Source organism: Brachyhypopomus gauderio, chromosome 1 (genome assembly GCF_052324685.1).
Source record: "Brachyhypopomus gauderio isolate BG-103 chromosome 1, BGAUD_0.2, whole genome shotgun sequence".
Taxonomy (NCBI): Eukaryota; Metazoa; Chordata; class Actinopteri; order Gymnotiformes; family Hypopomidae; genus Brachyhypopomus; species Brachyhypopomus gauderio.
The window spans coordinates 37744569-37769659 of record NC_135211.1 but is presented as its reverse complement, the minus strand read 5'-3'; the positions used below and the strand labels follow the sequence as shown (position 1 = coordinate 37769659).

Here is a 25091-nt window from a genome sequence, read left to right as displayed (position 1 = left end):
TGCTATGGGGAGTGTGCCGTCATGAGGAGTGTACTGTCATGAGAAGTGTACTATGGGGAGTGTGCCGTCATGAGGGGTGTGATGTCATGAGAAGTGTGCTAGCGGAGGACAAATGTCGATTGCGGTGTAAAAATCACAATTGACAAAATACGGCACATTTTTATGGGGAGTGTGCTGTCATGAGGAGTGTGCTATGAGGAGTGTGATGTCATGAGGAGTGTGCTATGGGGAGTGTGCTGTCATGGGGAGTGTGCTGTCATGAGGACTGTGCTGTTATGAGGAGTGTGCTGTTATGAGGAGTGTGCTGTTATGAGGAGTGTGATGTCATGAGAAGTGTGATGTCATGAGAAGTGTGCTGTCATGAGGAGTGTGCTGTCATGAGGAGTGTGCCGTCATGAGGAGTGTGCCGTCATGGGGAGTGTGCTGTCATGGGGAGTGTGATGTCATGGGGAGTGTGATGTCATGAGAAGTGAGATGTCATGAGAAGTGTGCTATGGGGAGTGTGCTGTCATGAGGAGTGCACTGTCATGAGAAGTGTGCTATGGGGAGTGTGCCGTCATGAGGAGTGTACTGTCATGAGAAGTGTGCTATGGGGAGTGTGCCGTCATGAGGAGTGTACTGTCATGAGAAGTGTACTATGGGGAGTGTGCCGTCATGAGGGGTGTGATGTCATGAGAAGTGTGCTAGCGGAGGACAAATGTCGATTGCGGTGTAAAAATCACAATTGACAAAATACGGCACATTTTTATGGGGAGTGTGCTGTCATGAGGAGTGTGCTATGAGGAGTGTAATGTCATGAGGAGTGTGCTATGGGGAGTGTGCTGTCATGAGGACTGTGCTGTTATGAGGAGTGTGCTGTTATGAGGAGTGTGCTGTTATGAGGAGTGTGATGTCATGAGAAGTGTGCTATCATGAGAAGTGTGCTGTCATGAGGAGTGTGCCGTCATGGGGAGTGTGCTGTCATGGGGAGTGTGATGTCATGGGGAGTGTGCTGTCATGGGGAGTGTGCTGTCATGAGGAGTGTGCTGTCATGAGGAGTGTGCTATCATGAGGAGTCTGCTATCATGAGGAGTGTGCTGTCATGAGGAGTGTGCTGTCATGAGGAGTGTGCTATAAGGAGTGTGCTGTCATGAGAAGTGTGCTGTCATGAGGAGTGTGCTATAAGGAGTGTGCTGTCATGGGGAGTGTGCTGTCATGAGGAGTGTGCTGTCATGAGGAGTGTGCTGTCATGGGGAGTGTGCTGTCATGAGGAGTGTGCTATAAGGAGTGTGCTGTCATGAGAAGTGTGCTGTCATGAGGAGTGTGCTGTCATGAGGAGTGTGCTGTCATGAGGAGTGTGCTGTCATGGGGAGTGTGCTGTCATGAGGAGTGTGCTATAAGGAGTGTGCTGTCATGAGAAGTGTGCTGTCATGAGGAGTGTGCTATAAGGAGTGTGCTGTCATGGGGAGTGTGCTGTCATGGGGAGTGTGCTGTCATGAGGAGTGTGCTGTCATGAGGAGTGTGCTGTCATGGGGAGTGTGCTGTCATGGGGAGTGTGCTGTCATGGGGAGTGTGCTGTCATGAGGAGTGTGCTATAAGGAGTGTGCTGTCATGAGGAGTGTGCTATAAGGAGTGTGCTGTCATGAGAAGTGTGCTGTCATGAGGAGTGTGCTATAAGGAGTGTGCTGTCATGGGGAGTGTGCTGTCATGAGGAGTGTGCTGTCATGGGGAGTGTGCTGTCATGAGGAGTGTGCTATAAGGAGTGTGCTGTCATGGGGAGTGTGCTATGAGGAGTGTGCTATGAGGAGAGTGCTGTCATGAGGAGTGTGACACACTGAATTAATGCCTAAAGGAAGGTAATCAAATTGTTGTTAATAGGTGAGAGATATCCATCTTTAGATAAGAGCAGGTAATGAGGACCAGTGTATAACCCAGGGCAGGACAGCATGATGTTGATATAGTCGGGGATCCAGATTGTCTCAGCCTGCGCTGAGAATTCTGGGATCTGGAGTCCTGTGGCATGACACCCAGGGCAGGACAGCATGGTGTTGATATGTGCAAGCACATGTCTATGGGATGAATTTGCTTCTCAGAGCTCCTGGCATGTCTTAAACTACACACAGCATGGTGGGTATGACTGACACACATCTACACACCATATAAGATTTATAGCACTTCTACAACAGACATTGGGTGTCTGCGCAAAGCTTGTCTTACTTGCAAACAGCTATGTGTTTAAAAATCACAATTGACAAAATATGGCACATTTTTTAAATGAATGTGTTAATGACTGTGTTAATGATGATGCCTGTTTCAGTCCTAACCCTGCTGCATGTCAGACTGTCTCAGCTGATTTCCCTTTATAATTTTATTTTCTTTTTCGGTCTAACAGCAGCCAAGAGCTTGTTGAACAAGAAGCCAGATGGTGTGAAGGTGCGTGATATCTGCTTTATAAACTCTTCAGTAAAAGACTTGGTGTGTACGGCCTCCGCTGATTATGGTGTGTATCATTATTCATAAACATGATACATGTTTACATGCTCTCACCACCCACTATACACCAACCTAGCACCACTCCTCACTGGATACACTACACACTACCCCAGCTCCACAGTCCACTACCCCTAACACACTACCACAGCTCCACAGCCCACTACCCCTAACACACTACCACAGCTCCACAGTCCACTACCCCTAACACACTACCACAGCTCACTACCCCTAACACACTACCACAGCTCCACAGTCCACTACCCCTAACACACTACCACAGCTCCACAGTCCACTACCCCTAACACACTACCACAGCTCCACAGTCCCATACAATTTACCCACTACCACAACACAGTCCACTACCCCTAACACACTACCACAGCACCACAGTCCACTACCTCTAACATACTACCACAGCACCACAGTCAACTACCCCTAACACACTACCACAGCTCCACAGTCCACTACCCCTAACACACTACCACAGCTCCACAGTCCACTACCCCTAACACACTACCACAGCTCCACAGTCCACTACCCCTAACACACTACCACAGCTCCACAGTCCACTACCCCTAACACACTACCACAGCACCACAGTCAACTACCCCTAACACACTACCACAGCTCCACAGTCCACTACCCCTAACACACTACCACAGCTCCACAGTCCACTACCCCTAACACACTACCACAGCTCCACAGTCCACTACCCCAACACACTACCACCGCTCCACAGTCCACTACCCCTAACACACTACCACAGCACCACAGTCCACTACCTCTAACACACTACCACAGCTCCACAGTCAACTACCCCCAACACACTACCATAGCTCCACAGTCCACTACCCCTAACACACTACCACAGCTTCACAGTCCACTACCCCTAACACACTACCACAGCTCAACTGTCCACTACCCCTAACACACTACCACAGCTCCACAGTCCACTACCCCAACACACTACCACCGCTCCACAGTCCACTACCCCTAACACACTACCATATCTCCACAGTCCACTACCCCTAACACACTACCACAGCTCCACAGTCCACTACCCCTAACACACTACCACAGCTCCACAGTCCCATACAATTTACCCACTACCACAACACAGTCCACTACCCCTAACACACTACCACAGCACCACAGTCCACTACCCCTAACACACTACCACAGTCCACTATCCCTAACGCACTACCACAGCACAACTATGGTACAGTCCACTAAATCCAAACCACTGTCACAGCATCACAGTCCCCTATGTCTACCCCACTGTTTGCCCATAATTAAGTGATTTGGTTCCTTATTCTCAACTGTATATATAAGACTCACACACTGTATCAGTTCCTGTGTTTCACTGATTTTACTCACCTTCATACATTAATGTTTTTGTAATAATGTTTGAAAAAAAAGATTTCATCACGGAGAAACTACACACATAGCAGTACTGTATTACATTTACATTTAGGGCATTTAGCAGATGCTTTTATCCAGAGCAACTTACAAAGTGCTTTGCATCTGTTCACAGGATGCATCCTAGATAATAGCACAGATAGGTCAGAATTCAAGACACCCTTGAGCCAGACCTCTACTAAACTACAGGAATTAATGCCATTACCTAGTATACCCATTAAACATAAGCTCACTTAAACAGGAATTAAAACTTATATCAAGATGTGCAAATAACCACAGTCAGATAGGCATACAATTGAAAGTGTAGAGGTCTGATGCCCCGTAGAGGAAGACCTGCAAGTAGGGAGTTATAGTCCAGCTTAGAGATTACCTGGGTAGCAACCTGTGAAAGGAAGGGTCATATTCTCCGTATGTTGCAGAGGAGAAATCTGCAGGAACTGGTCATGTTTGAAATGTGTTGAGAAGGACAACTGGTTGTCCAAAGTTACACCCAGGCTTTGGGTGTTAACAGGGTGTTCTCAAAAGAAATACTGAGGTCGTTGTGTGGGTTTGGGGTTCCTGAAAGGTACAGAAGCTCTAGAGTTTTGCTGGGGTTTAGCTTCAAGTGGTGAGAGGTCCATGAAGCAATAACCATCAAGCATACTGTAATGCTGCAGTCGGGAGATAGACACAATCGCTGCAGAAAACTACATTTGTTCTGTTCAGGGGTGGGACTAACTCTCGAGACCTTGACCGTGCCATCACGTAAGGTTCAGTTACTGCATGGCATGTTGACTAGACACACAGAACTGACACCAGATAACGACTAGGCTACTGGACAACCATATTAATTCAGGCAGGAGTACAATAAAGGAAACATGAAATCAGGACATAATACATACAGAGAACTGACTACCACTACAGGGACTGAACTGAATTTACAATAATTACGTCGAACACACGAAGACAAACGAAACAACTAAATAAGTTATAATAATAACAAAGAAAACTAAGCTGAAAACACAGACAAACTTCGGCAACTCGAAGGCTTAAACACGGAAAACCAAGAAATAAAAGTCATGGAGACAGTAACATTATTGCATGAACACTTACAACACGTCACCAGAACAGTAAACCTACAAGGGTAGACATGAACACACACCGAATATAAGCCAATCTAATCATCCAATAAACCTAAAACAGCTGACACAAATAGCATTGGGCGGGAGGGAAACAGAAAGGGTGTGTCCAAACAAAGGAGAAACTTAAGGGGGAATGAAAGCAAGACACTAAGGTAGAGGGTGGAGCTAAACGTTACACATATTGAAATGGGCCCAGAAACCTGAGTGTCAGAAGGTGGGAGGGAAATAATTTTTTGGGTGTCATCAGCATAGCAATGATAGGAGAAATCAGGAGATGAAATAATGTTACCAAGGGAACGAGTAACTGCCAAGTAAACCAAGGGCCTAGGACTGAGCCTTGGGGGACTCCAATGGAGAGTTTACATGGATTGGATGTAGATCCTCTTCATGTTGCCTGATAGGAACGGTCTTCTAGATATGACTGGAACCATTTCCATGCAGTCACAACGAGGCTAGAAAAAACAAAAAATACTGTATGTGGTTGACCGTGTCAAAGGCTGCAGAAAAATCCAGAAGAATTAAAACTGATAATAGCTTATTAGCCCTGGCAGCATGGAGCTTCTCAGTCACTGCTTTGAGAGCTGTTTCTGTTGATTGTGCCCTTTTGAAGCCAGACTGATTGGGATCATGAAGGTGGTTCTGGGTGAGGAAGAGAGATAATTGGTTATAGACCACTCATTCCATTTTACAGAATCTAAGGCAAAAGTAATAAAAAATCCCACCTTAACCAATCACAGGATATTCCAAGAGTAGACAAATAAAGCACACTACTATTATGAGTAGAGTGTAGCACACTACTATTATGAGTAGAGTGCAGCACACTACTATTATGAGTAGAGTGCAGCACACTACTATTATGAGTAGAGGGCAGCACACTACTATTATGAGTAGAGGGCAGCACACTACTATTATGAGTAGAGTGCAGCACACTACTATTATGAGTAGAGGGCAGCACACTACTATTATGAGTAGAGGGCAGCACACTACTATTATGAGTAGAGTGCAGCACACTACTATTATGAGTAGAGTGCAGCACACTACTATTATGCTAAATATTTAATGGCCCAAGTCTACATGTCTGATTTCAGTTCTACATGTCTATCATTTCTGATTTCAGTTCTACATGTCTATTATGTCTGATTTCAGTTCTACATGTCTATCATTTCTGATTTTAGTTCTACATGTCTATTATGTCTGATTTCAATTCTACATGTCTGATTTCAGTTCTACATGTCTATTATGTCTGATTTTAGTTCTACATGTCTGATTTCAGTTCTACATGTCTGATTTCAGTCCTACATGTCTATTATGTCTGATTTCAGTTCTACATGTCTGATTTCAGTCCTACATGTCTGATTTTAGTTTTACGTGTCTATTATGTCTGATTTCTAATAAGCATACAGGTGTCATTATGTGTTTGTCCAATATTTGCATGTCATCTTTCTTGTCCCGTTTTCTGCAAGGAGGCCTGCACCACTTATCTGTGGTTTTATAGCAACCTTAAGTGTATTGTTTGATAATGTCTGATCTTCTCCTCATGCCACCTATAGGTCAACAACAAAACCAACATAGCCAGCAGTCCCAAAGACACAGGCCCTGCCCCAGCACTGGTATCCACAGCAACAGACTGACCATCTGCATGGCAGCAGTAACCCCAGCTCTGATCAGCAACATCTTGTGTGAAATCTTTGGTGAATCTTCAAAGAAACAAAAAATGTAACACACAATGATTTGAAGCTCCACAAAGACTTTTTGGAGTTTGTGTATTTGGTTGAAATGAGTCATGGACCAGTCACAAAACCCTCAAATTAATTTCCAGAATTCATAGCAGTTTCATTATCTTTTAAAACAATATCTGTTCTTCTCAAAGCGCTGAACCACTATCAGATTAGTAGGATACAAAACATCTACAAAAACATGATTAAGTAAAAGTGTATTTAGACATGATCTGTAACCCAATATTTAATCCAGAATTCATTTACAATTGCAGACATTACCATATCTAATTAACTGGCTAATTAACAGAACAGAGCATGGCATTTACTACAGTTAATTAGCTAGCTATCGAGCTAGCTATCACGTTAGCTAACAAGGTAGCTAATAAGCTAGCTATGCAATAAGAGAAATAAGTGCATGGCATAATAAAAGACATTAAAAATAGTTACAATTTATAAGTCTTGCAGACAACACTATGAAACAATATCCTAAACTAGGTGGACCTTTAAGAATTTTTATGCTGAATTACATTTTTTAATAACTTTAAGTGATGGAACATTTTGATAAACACATTTAATCTCCAACTATTTATCTAATTAACCACTTCTACAGTGGCAGATGTTTTTTTTTTCCAGAATGCTGCTGTAGGTGAAATAATAAAAGAAACTGTAACAACTGAATTTGAAAATTACATTTTTCTCCCAGATGGACATAGAGTATCGTTCATTATTACATTCTATAGTCATACATTTATTCTAATGTCATGAAAATGAACCATAATGCAGAATCCAAACTTTAATTCGGTTGTCCAGCGCTTTAAGAGTTTTGCCAAGTTAAACTGAAAAATCACAGCTTTGTGTACCTTTTAAGAAAGAACAGAAAAGCAAAAGAAAATCTGGTTCAGCTGGTGTTTCCCTGCCATAAACCATGCATGTTTTAATACTTTTATTTGTGTGTGTATTGTAATTTCAGTTACACCTTATAATTCCAGCAAATGTTGACTGTATATAGCCATGTGGTATCTTGACTGACTGGACATCAGGCTTTCTTTGTCTATTTGTGGCAATTTGCTCAGATTCCATTGGCTGAGACAGTGTGAATGCGCTCCTGCCCAGTTCCCACTGGCTGAAACAACGTGCATGCGCTTCTGCCCAGTTCCCATTGGCTGAGACAACGTGCATACGCTCCTGCTCAGTTCCCATTGGCTGAGACAGTGGTCATGTGGTCATGTAGCAGCAGCTGCATGGTGTAAACTTTGACTGTGAATAACACAGATCCTGCACATTTCTGCAGTCTGTTAGTCATACACACAGTGCATAGTGCACATTATATGGAGATCAGAGAACCTACATTGATGTTACTTCAACATTTGTTGTTTGTTTATACACTCCGTATGTATTTGTTTAGTCCAAGACCACAAAGACCACTAGCCAATACTTTTTATGTGTGTGTTTGTGGGTTTTTATTGTATGTATACAGTGTGTGTGTGTTTCTTTCTGTCTATGAGCATGTGTGTAAAATGCAATTCCTGCCAATACCTTTAATCTCTCTCCCATTTCTCTTCCTCTCCCCCAGGAGCCACAGACTACTGTAATCCATAATCCCGTCGAGAGGAATAAGGTGAGCCGCCCTCTCCTCAGACAGTTTGCAGTTTGTCTGGCAGCCTGTCATGAACACTTTAGTTTAACATCAGTGTTTGGGAGAGAGCGTGGACTACAAGTCCCATAACCACTGCTGTCAACACCATGAGTCCATACCGGAGTCAGGGCAGATCCCAGACACATGTTGGCTCTGAGATAGAGAATTCAGCTAAATTCTGTGTTTTATACAGCTCTTGCAGACAAAGCACATAGAATTTAGTAGTGATCATTTGGAAACTTGGAGATTTGGTTCTGATTTGTCTCAGGAATCAACAGAAAGTGCCAACACCACAATCGAGGAGGAGGATGTGAAAGGTAGGAGGGCTCCGTCTGTCCGTCAATCTGTCCGTCTATGTGGCTGCTACATCCCTTTTCTGCTGGTTCATTCCCTCCCTCGTTCTCTCTCTGTATGTTCACTCTTTCTTTGCTAATCCTAAACTTTCACCATTCTTCCACCACAACATCTCTTTCTTTCTGTGGTAGTGTTTCTTCTTCATATCTCAGAAATGCCTTGTTTTTGTTTGTTTGTTTGTGCTCCACCCTCTGGGCTGTACACAGCTAGGCGTTTGGGATGCTTCAGCGTTAGCTCAGTCTGGCAACCCTCCGCCCGCCCGTCCCCCCCGGATCACAAGCAGGTCCCCATCACCGCTATACTGAGTAAGTCCCACCCTGCCTGGTGAGAGACATGTCCCCCCCTGCCCCTGCCCAATATTTACCCCAGAACCTTTATGGAAAAGAAATGGCCTTTAACATTCCATTCAGCTGAGAGACTAATTACCCATTATACCCCATTATACCCCACATCTGCCCTCCATTCCTCTTTAATGCCCTTACCTGCTGTGCCTGGGTCACTAAACTGCCACCATCTTTCTTTACCTGCCCTATATACCCTCCAATTGCCCTTAATCTCCCACATTCTCTAGCTGCCTCGAACAACCTTGGCATTAGAAGATGCCGATTATTCCTCTGTGTACCTGAGACCACTGCCCCAAAACACCTTCATCACCCTGAGACCACTGCCCCAAATCACCTTCATCACACTGAGACCACTGTCACAAAACACCTTCATCACCCTGAGACCACTGCCCCAAAACACCTTCATCACCCTGAGACCACTGCCCCAAAACACTATCTACATCACCCTGAGACCACTGCCCCAAAACACTATCTACATCACCCTGAGAGCACCGCCCCAAACACGTCACCCTGAGAGCACCGCCCCAAACACGTCACCCTGAGAGCACCGCCCCCAAACATTCACGTCACCCTGAGTGAAACTACAGTTGTGATCAAATTTATTCAACCCCCAATGCTGCGAAGGGTTTTATGGAATTCAGTGCACATTTGTAATTTTGTTCATAATGAAATCTTACAAGGACTTGTTAAAGAACTAAATGCAACTAAGATAGCATCAATTTTTTTTGTCATAAAGTATTAAATGGCCTTTTTGTGATTTCTTCATTGACACAATTATTCAACCCCTTTACGACTACCACTCCTAAGAACAGAGGTTCATTCCAGTGTTTTCCATCAGGTATTGAAAACATCTGTGGATGTCAACGAGCAGCAATCAAGCATGATAAGCACCAATTAGGCAGATTTAAAAGGAGTGTGATACTCAGCTCCTTCTAGACATCTACTGGTGTGTTTCCAAGCATGGTGAAGGCAAGAGAATGGTCCCAGAAGACAAGAGAAGAGGTTATTGCTCTTCACAAGAATGGCAAAGGATATAAAAAGATTGCGAAGTTGTTAAATATTCCAAGAGACACTATCGGAAGTATCATTCGCAAGTTCAAGTTAAAGGGCACAGTGGAAACGTTACCTGGTCGTGGCAGAAAGAAGATCCTGACCGCGACTGCTGTGCGCTACCTGAAGCGTAATGTGGAGAAAAATCCCCGCGTGACTGCTAAGGAACTGAAAAAAGACCTGTCAGATGTGGGCACTGAAGTTTCAGCTCAGACAATAAGGCGCGCACTGCATAACGAAGACCTCCATGCCAGAACGCCCAGACGCACCCCCTTGCTGACTCCAAAGAACAAGAAAAGTCGACTGCAGTATGCCAAAAGTCATGTGGACAAGCCACAAAGGTTTTGGGACAGTGTACTGTGGTCAGATGAAAATAAATTAGAACTGTTTGGGACAATGGACCAGCGCTATGTTTGGAGAAGGAAGAACCAGGCTTATGAACAAAAGAACACCTTGCCTACTGTGAAGCATGGCGGGGGGTCAATTATGCTTTGGGGCTGTTTTGCTTCTAATGGTACAGGAAAGCTTCAACGTGTGCAGGGTACCATGAATTCCCTTCAGTACCAGGAGATCTTGGAGGAAAATGTGATGGAGTCAGTCACAAACCTGCGGCTTGGGAGACGTTGGACCTTCCAACAGGACAATGATCCGAAGCACACATCCAAGTCCACTAGAGCATGGTTGAACATGAAAGGCTGGAACATTCTAGAGTGGCCATCGCAATCACCAGACTTAAATCCAATTGAGAACCTCTGGTGGGACCTAAAGAAGGCAGTTGCAGTGCGCAAGCCTAAGAATGTGACTGAACTGGAGGCTTTTGCCCATGAAGAATGGGCTAAGATACCCATAGGTCGCTGCAAGACACTTGTGTCAAGCTATGCTTCACGCTTGAAATGTCACTAGGGGGTTGAATAAAACTGATAATGATGTGAGCACAGTAAAGACATTTGTGGTTATTCCATCATAAATATTGTTATGTTTGTCTAATTTATAAGTGCCTCTTTGATATAATTGTAAATAAGATGACTGAAATGATCAAAATCAATGTCAAACTGGCCAAAACACTTTATTTCAGTGGGGGTCGAATAAATTTGATCACAACTGTACATCTAAGTGAGCTCTTGTGTAAAGAGGCCTCTGGTCCTTCTGTCTCTAGGTCTACAGGACTGTGCTCCTGGTCTTGGTGCAGTGGGCAGTTTGCCAGTTTTGCCATAACTAAAAGTTTAAGAACATAGTGTGATATTTAAAAACTACAATTGTTTGATAGGTTTACTTTTAATAGCATTAGCCATTTTGCTTAAAAACAGCTGTTACAGAAACATCTGGACTGCTTGCTCTCAACACTTTAGATTTTTACCGTTACACTAAGCAGGAGCTAAAATCCCAGCCTTTCCTCTCATTGTCAGAACAAATATGATGCATATGTGCCTTATTTTAAAGTCATAAAGCATTTGCAACCATCACGTTCACCAGGAACCTTCCGGGCATGAGACACTGAACCAAATACGATATATTTGGGTGAAGCTTCAATATCACATAAAATGCTAAATACGTCCATTTTTTAAATATGAGCTGATACCAATGAGCTGAACCCTTTCAGATGTCAGTCATGTGTCTTGTTGCCCTGTAGGTTAAACCTTATGCTGGTGCTTTCATGCAGTAGATATAGAGCCACTGCACCTATATTCCTTAAGAAATGTGACATTTTGACCAATTGTGAGGCATCTCTCTGCTGTTCTTTAGCTTGCCAAGTAATCAGTAAAGGTAAACAAGTCTTTAATCTTCTGGATGAAAGTGTTTCCTGTGACTCTGCCACTAAACACTGTTCATTCTTAACCACAGACCACAAGGAGCTTTTGGAAGCGATTTACCTTAGCTGCCCATTTATAAAGAATGAATCTGAATCGACTGAGATTTGTGTTGAGAATCAGAATCAGAGGTGCGGTAATGGTGACATGACCATTTAAACAAGGACAGAACATTCTGATGAATGAACAAGTTCTGATTAAGTATTATTTGTTTTGTAGTGATTTGTTATGTTGCTGTCCAATGGTTTGGTGCTCATAAACGGAAGTTAGGGTTAAACGGGAGTGTTAAGTGACGTTTTGATCTGCCATTTTGAGTAGTGACAAGCAGTGAGTCAGTTTCATGGAGGTGTGGTGAAAAGTGCCAGATCATGATTTGCATCTTTGCCTGTGTGTTTCAGCTCGGAAGCAGGAGATAATTAAAGTGACAGAGCAGCTGATTGAGTCGATCAATAATGGTGATTTTGAGGCTTACTCGTGAGTACACACAGACACACACATACACACACACACACACACACACACACACACACACACACACACACACACACACACACACACACACACACACAAACACACACACGAGTTATCACTAGGGGGCTGTGGAGCACACACGACCCCGATATACTAAAATATAATAAAAAGGGCAATTCACCACTGGCAGTCCTGGCAGTACTTGGTGATAGATGGGTTGTTCCCTTACAACGTCTGTTCCATCACTACTGCTGTTAGTCCATCACTACTGCCGTTAGTCCATCACTACTGCTGTTAGTCCATCACTACGGCTGTTAGTCCATCACTACTGCCGTTAGTCCATCACTACTGCTGTTAGTCCATCACTACGGCTGTTAGTCCATCACTACTGCTGTTAGTCCATCATTACTGCTGTTAGTCCATCACTACTGCTGCTAGTCCATCATTACTGCTGTTAGTCCATCACTACTGCTGCTAGTCCATCACTACTGCTGCTAGTCCATCACTACTGCCGTTAGTCCATCACTACTGCCGTTAGTCCATCATTACTGCCGCTAGTCCATCACTACTGCCGTTAGTCCATCACTACTGCTGTTAGTCCATCATTACTGCTGTTAGTCCATCACTACTGCTGTTAGTCCATCACTACTGCTGTTAGTCCATCATTACTGCCGTTAGTCCATCACTACTGCCGTTAGTCCATCACTACTGCTGCTAGTCCATCATTACTGCTGTTAGTCCATCACTGCTGCTGTTAGTCCATCACTACTGCTGTTAGTCCATCATTACTGCCGTTAGTCCATCACTACTGCTGTTAGTCCATCACTACTGCTGCTAGTCCATCATTACTGCTGTTAGTCCATCACTACTGCTGCTAGTCCATCACTACTGCCGGTAGTCCATCACTACTGCCGTTAGTCCATCACTACTGCCGTTAGTCCATCACTACTGCCGTTAGTCCATCACTACTGCCGCTAGTCCATCACTACTGCTGTTAGTCCATCACTACTGCTGTTAGTCCATCACTACTGCTGTTAGTCCATCACTACTGCCGTTAGTCCATCACTACTGCCGTTAGTCCATCATTACTGCCGTTAGTCCATCACTACTGCCGTTAGTCCATCACTACTGCTGTTAGTCCATCACTACTGCTGTTAGTCCATCACTACTGCTGCTAGTCCATCACTACTGCTGCTAGTCCATCACTACTGCCGTTAGTCCATCACTACTGCCGTTAGTCCATCATTACTGCCGTTAGTCCATCATTACTGCCGTTAGTCCATCACTACTGCCGTTAGTCCATCACTCCTGCCGTTAGTCCATCATTACTGCCGTTAGTCCATCACTACTGCCGTTAGTCCATCACTACTGCCGTTAGTCCATCACTACTGCTGTTAGTCCATCACTACTGCCGTTAGTCCATCACTACTGCTGCTAGTCCATCATTACTGCTGTTAGTCCATCACTACTACTGTTAGTCCATCACTACTGCTGTTAGTCCATCACTACTGCTGCTAGTCCATCACTACTGCTGCTAGTCCATCACTACTGCTGCTAGTCCATCACTACTGCTGTTAGTCCATCATTACTGCTGTTAGTCCATCATTACTGCCGTTAGTCCATCACTACTGCCGTTAGTCCATCACTACTGCTGCTAGTCCATCATTACTGCTGTTAGTCCATCACTACTGCTGCTAGTCCATCACTACTGCTGCTAGTCCATCATTACTGCTGTTAGTCCATCATTACTGCTGTTAGTCCATCACTACTGCTGTTAGTCCATCACTACTGCTGTTAGTCCATCATTACTGCTGTTAGTCCATCACTACTGCTGCTAGTCCATCACTACTGCTGTTAGTCCATCACTACTGCTGTTAGTCCATCATTACTGCTGTTAGTCCATCATTACTGCTGTTAGTCCATCACTACTGCTTAACCCTAACCCATGTCTCTAACTCATAACCCTAAACTATAAACCCAGTGTGCTAGAAAGGTAAAGTGTGTACCTGTGCTGTATGTGACTTGTGATTAAGAACCATTTTGGTTCTCTGTGTGTGTGTGTGTGTGTGTGTGTGTGTGTGTGTGTGTGTGTGCCACAGTAAACTCTGTGACCCTGGCCTGACGTCTTTCGAGCCTGAGGCTCTGGGGAACCTTGTAGAAGGCCATGATTTCCACAGGTTCTACTTTGAGAACGGTATCCACATCTTCACCCTCAACCATATCTCATTATCTCATACTACTTAGTTTAGTAATGTTGTCCAGATAGATAGAGATAGATACTTTATTGATCCCAGAGGGAAATTCCTACAGTCCACAGTATCTTAGTTCAGTAATGTTGTTCAGATTATCTAAGATTAATAATATTGTCCACATTATCTTAATTTAATATTCTCCAAATTAGTTTAGTAATGATGTTCACAATTATATCTTAGTTTTGTAATGCTGTCCACATTGTCTTCTTCAATATCATCTTGTAATTTACCTCCTGCTCTCAGAGATTTCTATCTATTTATATCCAAATTACCTTTCTATCCAGATTTATATCCAAATTATCTTATCAACTGTATGGCCTCCCAGATTATTTCTGAGTTTCTTTTAAGGTGCAGCCTTTCACATGCTGACTCACATCCTGAAGGAGACAGCACCAGCCCTGACCCTAACCCTAAAAACTAAACCAGGACAGCATCAGCCCTGACCCTGACCCTAAAAACTAACCAGGACAGCACCAGCTCTGACCCTGACCCTAACCCTAAAACTAAAACCAGGACAGCACCAGCCCTGACCCTGACCCTAACCCTAAAAACTAACCAGGACAGCATCAGCCCTGACCCTGACCCTAACTCTAACCATGAGTGACTGAGTTGTAGGGTTGTTGTAAGGTTTAGGGGTTTAGGGGTAGTGACTGAGTTGTTGGGTTGTTGTAAGGTTTAGGGTTTAGGGGTAGTGACCGAGTTGGGTTGTTGTAGGGTTTAGGAGTTTAGGGGTAGTGACCGAGTTGGGTTGTTGTGGGGTTTAGGGGTTAGTAGTAGTGACCGAGTTGGGTTGTTGTAGGGTTTAGGGTTTAGGGCTAGTGAGCGAGTTGGGTTGTTGTAAGGTTTAGGGTTTAGGGGTAGTGACTGAGTTGGGTTGTTGTAGGGTTTAGGGCTTAGGGGTAGTGACCGAGTTAGGGGTAGTGACCGAGTTGGGTTGTTGTAGGGTTTAGGGTTTAGGAGTAGTGACCGAGTTGGGTTGTTGTAGGGTTTAGGAGTTTAGGGGTAGTGGACAGACTGTAGCATTAGGACTGAGATGCAGTGACTCATTCTTTTGTGTTGGCTGTATTGGCTCTCTCTCGCAGCCCTTTCCAAAGGAAATAAACCAGTGCACACCATCCTGCTGAACCCACATGTCCACTTGATCGGGGAAGAGGCCGCCTGCATCGCATACATCCGCCTCACACAGTACATGGACGGGGGTGGACAGCCTCGCACCATGCAGTCTGAGGAGACACGTGTCTGGCACCGCCGTGAGGGCAAGTGGCAGAACATGCACTTCCATCGCTCTGGATCTCCGAGTGTCCCCATCAAGTAAGAGTCAATCTGAAGACTGATGAATTAGTATCAATTACTGATCAATCTAATCAATTAGAACCACTCTACACTCTGTTAAGTCAAAGTCAAAGTTATTTATATAGCGCTTTTCACAACACACGTTGTCACAAAGCAGCTTTACAATCGTATGGGTCCAGATCCCTAATGAGCAAGCCAAAGGCGACAGTGGCAAGGAAAAACTCCCTATGATGGTGGGGAATAGGAAGAAACCTCGGGAGGACCAAGACTCAAAAGGGAACCCATCCTCCATTGGGCGGCCCGCTAGCACATGTCTGTATTTGTGGTCACAAAGTAGGTCTATAGTTGTAGTTGTGGTTCTAGTTCCCCAGCCAAGTAGTCAGTGCAGATGGTGAATCCGCTCTGCCTCCGCTGTAGTCTTACAAATTTTTGGAACTAAGAGAAATCCAGCATTGTGGAAGCGCAAAGGGTGAGATGGGTTATAGTAAGCAATGAGTTCAGTCAGGTATTGTGGAGCAAGACCATTTAACACCTTACAGGCAAGGCAAGTTTATTTATATAGCACCTTTCATACACACTGGCAATTCAAAGTGTAGGTCAACAGATATAGGTCAACAGAAAAATTTTAAATTCAATTCGATATTTAATCGGAAGCCAGTGTAGTGCGGCGAGAGTGGAACTAATATGATCGAATTTCCTGGCCTTAGTTAGGACTCTAGCTGCAGCATTTTGTACAAGTTGTAGTTTCTTTATGGACTGTTTAGAGCATCCAATTAGCATTACATAAGTCCAATCTTGACGAGACAAAAGCATGGACTAGCTTCTCTGCATCAGCTAATGAAAGTAAGTGTCTCAACTTGGCGATATATTACATAAACAGGAAAAGGCAGCCTTAGTGACGTTGCATATGTGTGTGTCAAATGAAAGATCTGAATCAATAGTGACACCTAAGCTTTTTGAGGTGGATTTAGGTGTTACTGAAAAGCCATCTAGGGTAAGGGGAATGTCAGCCCAATTGCTTTTAGCAGCTTTGGGGCCAAGCATCAGCGCCTCAGTCTTATCGGAATTTAGTTAGTCAGATGCCATCCAGTTTTTAATGTCCTGGACGCAATTCTCAATCTTTGTTGTGGTGGTATCATCTGGATTGGAAGATAAATACAACTGAGTATCATCTGCGTAGCAATGGAAGCTCATACCATGCCTACGAATGATAGTGCCCAGCACTAACATATACAATGAGAATAATATGGGGCCCAATACAGATCCTTGTGGGACACCATATTTTACCTTTGTACATTCTGAGCATTCATTATTTACTAGTACAAATTGGTAACGATCTGTCAGGTAGGACCTGAACCAGGAGAGTGCTTGACCTCTTATGCCAATGAGTGTCTCCAGCCTATTTAGTAGAATATTGTGATCAATGGTGTCAAAAGCAGCACTGAGGTTTAGCAGTATAAGAAAAGAAACATGTCCTTTATCAGAGGATATTAGGAGATCGTTCAGTACTTTAGTAAGTGCTGTTTCAGTGCTGTGATGGGGTCTAAATCCAGATTGAAATAACTCTTAAGACATGTTCTGTCTGTAAGAAGGAAGAGAGTTGTGAAGAAACTACTTTCTCTAAAATTTTGGATATGAATGACAGATTAGAGATTGGCCTATAGTTTGACAGTTCCTGGGGGTTAAGACCAGGTTTTTAGGTTTTTTAATTAGCAGCTTGATGACGACAAGTTTCAATGAACTGGGAATGTTGCTCAGGCTCAGAGTAGTTAATTATGGTAAGCAAAGGTTCTACATTGCTGTGCAGTAATTCTCTATGTAGATGGGTTGGTACGGCATCTAGTATGCATGTGGAGGGCTTAGCAGATTCTACCAATGAAAAAAAGCTCCTCACGACCAATTGGGGAGAAGGACGTTATGAGGCTGTGGTCAGAAACGGCCTTGCTCTAAGGAAGTACTTCTAAACTAGATATGTTAATACCAAACAATAAAACTAAGTCTAAAGTATGACTACAATTATGCGTAGGACCCACCACATTCTGAGTGATACCCATTGAATCAAGAATTGCTTGAAAGTTCATGCTAAAAGATTTTCAAAATGGATGTTAAAAACTATTATGACCTTATCGGCTGATAGCACTACATGAGACAGGAAGTCTGAAAACTCCTGCAAGAACTCAGAGTATGAACCAGGGGGGCGGTAAATAGTAATTAACATAAACGACTGTGACACTTTGTTGGTTGTTAAATTTGAAACATTTGATACAGTGAGGATGAGGTGTTCGAAAGAATTAAACTTGAAGCTGGATTTTTGAGAAATGCCTATATAAGAGTCATATATTGTGGAGACCCCACCTCCTCAACCATTTGGACGGGGGTTATGGACATATCTATAGCCAGAGGGAGAAGCTTCATTTAGGGCCATATAGTCATCTGGTCGGGTCCAGGTTTCCGTCAAGCAAAGCATGCATAGATTATGATCGGTAATCATTTCATTAACAAGCAATGCTTTAGATGACAGGGATCTAATATTTAGTAGTCCTAATTTCAGATTTAAACCACTCTCTGAGGGAGCGTAGTTGAATTTAACCTTGATTAAATTTTGTCTACTAACTTTGGGAGAATAATTTTTTGGTACTCGAGGAACAGACAGAGTTTCAATCTGGTGTGACCTAGGTGACGTCTCTTTGCAGCTCGCAAACAGTTGGTTTAGCCTGTGTGTCTGCTGCCTGGCCTCGGCTCTGGTTTGTCAATCCCCATTAACTATTCCTACACTACCACTATTAAGCCTAGCAGATATGCTACGAGAAATGAGAGCAGCACCCTCCCAAGAGGGGTGAATGCCGTCTCGCTTCAAAAGGCCAGGCCTGCCCTCAAAACGTGTCCAATTATCTATATAACCCACTTTGTTATCTGAGCACCATTTAGACATCCAGCGGTGTAGCGCCCATAACCTGCTGTAGGTTTCAGCGCCACGCCGAACTGGAATGGGACCAGAGCATATTGGGCCTTTGACATCGTCCCCGCTAACTCACACACCTCTTTAACATTATCCTTGGTAATCTCTGACTGTCTCAATCACACTTCCAGCAGGATAACACACCATGTCATAAAGTGCGAATCATTTCAGACTGGTGTCTTGAACACTAAAATGAGTGGCCTGTAAGTGTGTGTGTACACATATAATAGTATTGTGTTGTCTTTGTTTTGTAGTTAAAGAAATTATAAGCTGCAGTTTGTCCCCGATGAAGAGAGCCCACCTCTGGATCACCAGCTGGAGGCATGTATACAAGCCACACCTCCTCCCTCAAGCCACACCTCCTCCCACAAGCCACACCTCCTCCCACAAGCCCTTCCTCGTTTACATGGCACATGGACCAGTGGTTTTCCATCCCAACCACCACAGCCAGTGGGTCATATAAATACATGGACATTACTACAGGGGTGTGTGTGTGTGTTTATCACATCACTTTGTGTTCTTTTTTTTTTTTAGCCTGTTTTGGTATGCGGTTTAAATGTATAGACATGTAAAGAGAATCCCCCCCCCCCCCCCCCCCCGTCTCAACTGTATTTTTATGTATTTATGTGTGTGCAATATAACTAACATTTGAGAGATAAGATTGTTAATATTAAGCTCATGTTCTGGTGATGTACATATGTTGTGGTTGTTAAGACTAAACTTAAAAAAAAAAATTAAAACGTATACTTTGAATCTTAGCTTTCAGCAAAATTAAAGACCTTTAGTAAATCTTATGAAAAGGATTTGTTAATATGGCTAGACTGGGATTCTGATTAAGAGTGATTAAGCTTTGAATTAATGAATTTTAATTAAGACTGATAAAGTTTTGAGAGACGCAGGTGCACAGACTTACAGAGTGTTTGCCAAACACAAACACATCGATGAGGATTCGTCATCTGAAGCACATCCGTCCAACGAGAGACACGCCTCCAGGATGTTTTAGGAAAGATCATGAGATCCTGTTTTTTCTTCTTTCTTCTCTTATGTAATTCACAGCTCTTTGCAGATTTTTCCTTTATCTTAGGACTTAATATTTATTAAAATGAAGGTGATTATTTCTGTATTTTATTTTACATATTCAGCTTTGTCATTATGCTTTCAGACTAAATGTAGCCAGTTCCACTAAGAGGCATCTCTCAGTCGTTCTGGGGTGTAAAGCAATGAGAAACTGTTACATCTACTGGGTTAAGTATGTAATCTTCATTTATACTAATGTCATTCTGAGCAGGCTGAGGCGTTAAGCACACTGACCCCTAGTGGTGACAGTCGGTCACTCAAATGGAGGATTCTGTGTACGTGATGTCAGAATGGAATGGTCTTCCTAGAGGAGAAACCTCATCACTCCAAGGCTTAACGCCAAAGCCAAGTTGCTCTGTTTTGTCATTGTTTTCTTATGCGTTTTTTATTACTGATCCCTTTGACCTCGATGTAGGGGCTGTAATGTCACGCACAGGCACTTCCACACACTTACGGAGATCTACAATAAAGGTGTAATATGTGGTGTACACACGTCTGTGTGCTGCCTGTCTCTCCACACACGACTCCTGTCTGATCAACATTACTGTTGGATACAGCCTTACGGCTATCACACGGATCAGCGTTCACACATGATGTGACCACACATCACTGTGTATTGATAAGCTATCAACCTGCTTGACGTTACACACAACACTGCGCTCATGTTATCTCTGTCTAGTCTGCTTTGGGTTTTAGTTTGGGACGATAAAACTGGAGAATCACTACAAGACTCTCAGAGATGTTTGCCAAACTTCAAAGCGACACAGGGCAAATGCAACGTTGACAACAGCGCCCTCTGGTTCTCGGGTATTCCAACACTGAGCCTTCAGGCAACACTGTGGCAAGCTTGTCAGGTGTACTAACCTTGATGACAGAACTCCATCCCAGATCACAAGCCACACAAAATGTGAGAAATTTATGTTCCAGATGAGAAAATGAAGAACTTTTACCAAACAGAAGATGAACACATATACTCTTTTATTTCCGACCAGACACACACACAGCAGCCATCGTATAGTGTTTAAATGTGTTTTTTATAAGTCATAACTAATACATGCGATCATAGGTTTGTGTTATATCATTAATCGCTCATGTCTGCAGATGGTTGTGGATTAGTTAAAGGAAAAGTGGAGCAGTCACAGTGAAAGCAGAACCGTTATATGAGTGTGAGCTAGCATGGCTAAAGCAGCGAGGGTTAGGGTTAGGTGTCCTTCCACACCTGCCCCTGCACATCAACCCCAAACACTAACCCCAATCACTGGGCTGCACATCCACCCCAAACACTAACCCCAAACACTAACCCCAATCACTGGCCTGCACATCCATCCCAAACACTAACCCCAATCACTGGCCTACACATCCATCCCAAACACTGGCCTGCACATCCATCCCAATCACTAACCCCAATCACCGGGCTGCACATCCACCCCAAACACTAACCCCAAACACTCGCCTGCACATCCACCCCAATCACTAACCCCAAACACTAACCCCAAACACTAACCCCAATCACTGGGCTGCACATCCACCCCAAACACTAACCCCAATCACTGGCCTGCACATCCACCCCAAACACTGGCCTGCACATCCATCCCAAACACTGGCCTGCACATCCACCCCAAACACTCGCCTACACATCAACCCCAAACATTAACCCCAAACACTCGCCTACACATCAACCCCAAACACTAACCCCAATCACTTGCCTGCACATCAACCCCAAACACTAACCCCAAACACTGGCCTGCACATCCACCCCAAACACTAACCCCAAACACTGGCCTGCACATCCACCCCAAACACTAACCCCAATCACTGGCCTGCACATCCACCCCAATCACTGGCCTGCACATCCACCCCAATCACTGACCTGCACATCCATCCCAAACACTGGCCTGCACATCCATCCCAAACACCAACCCCAATCACTGGCCTGCACATCCACCCCAAACACCAACCCCAATCACTGACCTGCACATCCATCCCAAACACTGGCCTGCACATCCACCCCAAACACCAACCCCAATCACTGGCCTGCACATCCATCCCAAACACTGGCCTTCACATCCACCCCAAACACTAACCCCAATCACCAATGTGCACACTAATCCCAATAATAGTGCCTGCACACACACATCTGCACTCTCACCCCAATTTACTTGCTTACTCAAGAAACACTAACCACCAATAACTTACAATAACAGCCGAAGGCTAACCTGAACACCAACCTTCATACCCACCAGTGCACAGTAACCTGAACACCAATCTTCATACCCACCAGTGCACAGTAACCTGAACACCATCCTTCATACCCACTAGTGCACATTAACCTGAACACCAACCTTCATACCCACCAGTGCACATTAACCTGAACACCAATCTTCATACCCACCAGTGCACAGTAACCTGAACACCATCTTTCATACCCACTAGTGCACATTAACCTGAACACCAACCTTCATACCCACTAGTGCACAGTGTTGTGAATACTGACCTCATCCTGATCCTCCTTAGGGAAGAGTGTGGAGTTAGGTTTAACCCTTAGGGAAGAGTGTGGAGTTAGGTTTAACCCTAGGGTTAAGAGTGTAGTGAAATGTTTCCTAGAGAACCATAAAGCAAAAGGATCCAAACTAGTCATCAAGATGAACTCTAGGTTAGCATTAGGTTTTAGATAAACTAAAATATGAAGTCTAGTTTCTGTCTTCTTCTTTTCATATCTATAAACACAGTTAAATACATGTATAATTCAGTATGCAAATTAGTTTATAGGTTAATGAGAGGACCAGCATATGAACTACTGTGTTCCATGACTCTTACATTTGCTACATTCTTTAAAATAAAATGAAAACACATACAGTATTAATGCACACCCGTCAATAACAAATAAATACATAATCTATAAGTGATGAGACTACGCTGCTACAGGTGACAAAGAAAGAAAAGTGAGAGTGAGACAGACAGGTGAAGCATTGACTGAGACAGGTCAGACAGACAGGTGAAGCATGACAGACAGGTCAGACAGACAGGTGAAGCGTTGAGACAGACATGAGTGTAAAATGCTGTCATCTAGACAGTTTAGAACAATGCTAGCCAAGCATGCCTGATAATACTTTACAGGTGGTTAATATGCACTACTGCCAAGTTCAAAATGCACTATATACAGATTAGCATACGGTCACTTCTGAAGAACAGAACACTCAAAGCCCTCAGAGACCTGAACGCCATGACAGCTTCTCTAATATTACCATATTTCTGGAAGTGAACATCACATTATGATCACATGGAATGATGGAATAGTTGTCGCTATGTTGCTATATCAATTAACAATTACAAACCTGGAAAACTGCAAAATTGGATGGACAATTTTATAATTCCCTTTCCTTGCTGTTTTTTTATTAGATGTGTTACTTTATTCAGACAAACATATCAAGAAATGAACACAGTGCACTCTCTCTGGTCACAAACAAAATGGAAAAAACTGCAGAATATGAGCACAGTGGCTAAAGGATGATGAGGACGAGGAAGATGCAACGTAAACAGAGAAGCCGCCCATTTTGACGGACAGGAAGACAAGGTGTGGTGCATTATGGGATTGCTTAAGCACAATGCATAGGGGTGCTTGGTGAGGTGTGGTGGGGAGGCAGGGTAGGAGAGGAAAAGTGCAGAGTGAGAGACAGCTGCTCACTCTTCATCCTCTCCTCTTCATCCTCTCCTCTTCATCCTCTTCATTTTCCATTTGGCGCTAGTAGTGCTGAATGAAGTGGCAAACGTTGCTGGAGGTTGTCATAGCGACAGATGATTGTCCAGGTGTTCCACAAACACCTGCTTCCTTCCTCTAACATCCTCAGGGTGGCGCCGTACAGCCCCAGTTTGGATCTGGGGGAGGACACCAATCACAGTGTTGGGCGTGACAGTGTAGCACAGATCACAGCACAGGTAGAAGCTCAGACAGGTAAAGAACAGCTGAAACTGTCGAGTCCGATGTCACATAAGAGAAAATGTACCATGTTATTACTCATAGGACGTCAGTAACACCAACACTAATACAAGTGATATCATCCCTGCACACCACACACTAATTGAAATGACATTGTTGACAGGACTGTGATACACATCAAAGGTTCATGGTTACCTAGCACTCCGGGTGTCTGACATGGTCCAATCAAGTGGAATTATGCAAATGTGTAAATATCATGCTAATATCTCTGGACAGCTTTTGTTCTTTATAAAATCCCTCACTTGAATTCTGTTCTTTCAATGTGATGTAGTATCAATCAACTAATCACCTAGTGCATTTAACCTGGAACTAACACACGCAAACAGGGACTAATGAGGTGGGACCATTCTGCAGTTTTCCAGAGAGATGTTGAACCCTGGCAGGTGTCATGGAAATAATGTGCCATATTAGCACCATCACTGAAACATCATTAATGTGAACACTGTAGGTGGGGCGGCTGTGATGACCTCTGACCTCTGTGAAGTCCCCCTCAGTCAGTCGGAAGGTCCAGATCAGGGTCTTCAAGGTGTTTCTCCAGGAGACTGACCTCTTGACCCTGCATAGTCTGACTGACCTCTTGACCCTGCATAGTCTGACTGACCTCTTGAACCTGCATAGTCTGACTGGCCTCTTGAACCTGCATAGTCTGACTGGCCTCTTGACTGTCCACATCCTTTCTAGAGGCAGACTCGCAGAATGTGACCTGCACAGAATTAAACATCACCCAATCCACAGAATTAAACATCACCCAATCCACAGAATTAAACATTACCCAATCCACAGAATTAAACATCACCCAATCCACACACCTAACACTAACCTCAACCTATCCCTGGGGTTTTGATATAAACCAAATACAAGCACGTGTGCACTACAGCCCCCTAGCGTGTGTGTGTACACCACAGCCCCCTAGTGATCACTAGCGTGTGTGTGTACACCACAGCCCCCTAGTGATCACTAGTGTGTGTGCGTGTGTGTTCTTACTGCACATATAGGTAAATGTGAAGGACTAACCCCAACCCCAATAACCCCAACTGTCCTCTCATTCTTCATCTTTACCGTTATGAGCTGCTCACTCTCTCTACCTCTCTTTCTCACACACACACACACACACACACAC

General features: G+C 43.9%; 2 protein-coding genes across 14 annotated transcripts in view; one reads left to right on the top strand and one right to left on the bottom strand.

Moving 5' to 3' along the window:
• Positions 1-19481, top strand: part of camk2d2 (calcium/calmodulin-dependent protein kinase (CaM kinase) II delta 2) — a 65470-nt gene extending 45989 nt beyond the window's left edge. Inside the window, exons 13-21 of one of the 7 annotated variants that reach the window (XM_077013028.1) lie at positions 2375-2412; positions 6563-6622; positions 8304-8348; positions 8635-8683; positions 8927-9025; positions 12321-12396; positions 14493-14587; positions 15728-15956; positions 19152-19481. In XM_077013028.1, coding sequence (XP_076869143.1) covers positions 2375-2412; positions 6563-6622; positions 8304-8348; positions 8635-8683; positions 8927-9025; positions 12321-12396; positions 14493-14587; positions 15728-15956; positions 19152-19155 — 695 coding nt within the window. In that variant the 3' untranslated portion in view covers positions 19156-19481. Of the gene's footprint in view, positions 1-2371; positions 2413-6562; positions 6623-8303; positions 8349-8634; positions 8684-8926; positions 9026-11857; positions 11879-12320; positions 12397-14492; positions 14588-15727; positions 15961-19151 lie in introns of those variants that run through there. The other 6 variants (XM_077013010.1, XM_077013034.1, XM_077013061.1 and 3 more) reach the window with 6 other exon arrangements.
• A 1454-nt stretch (positions 19482-20935) lies between these two features.
• ank2a (ankyrin 2a, neuronal) overlaps positions 20936-25091 on the bottom strand; it is a 126561-nt gene continuing 122405 nt past the window's right edge. For all 7 annotated transcript variants that reach the window (XM_077012943.1, XM_077012963.1, XM_077012952.1 and 4 more), the window contains 2 exons: positions 24446-24674; positions 20936-23850 (listed from right to left, as the gene is read on the bottom strand). In XM_077012943.1, coding sequence (XP_076869058.1) covers positions 24462-24674 — 213 coding nt within the window. In that variant the 3' untranslated portion in view covers positions 20936-23850; positions 24446-24461. The remainder of the gene's footprint in view (positions 23851-24445; positions 24675-25091) is intronic.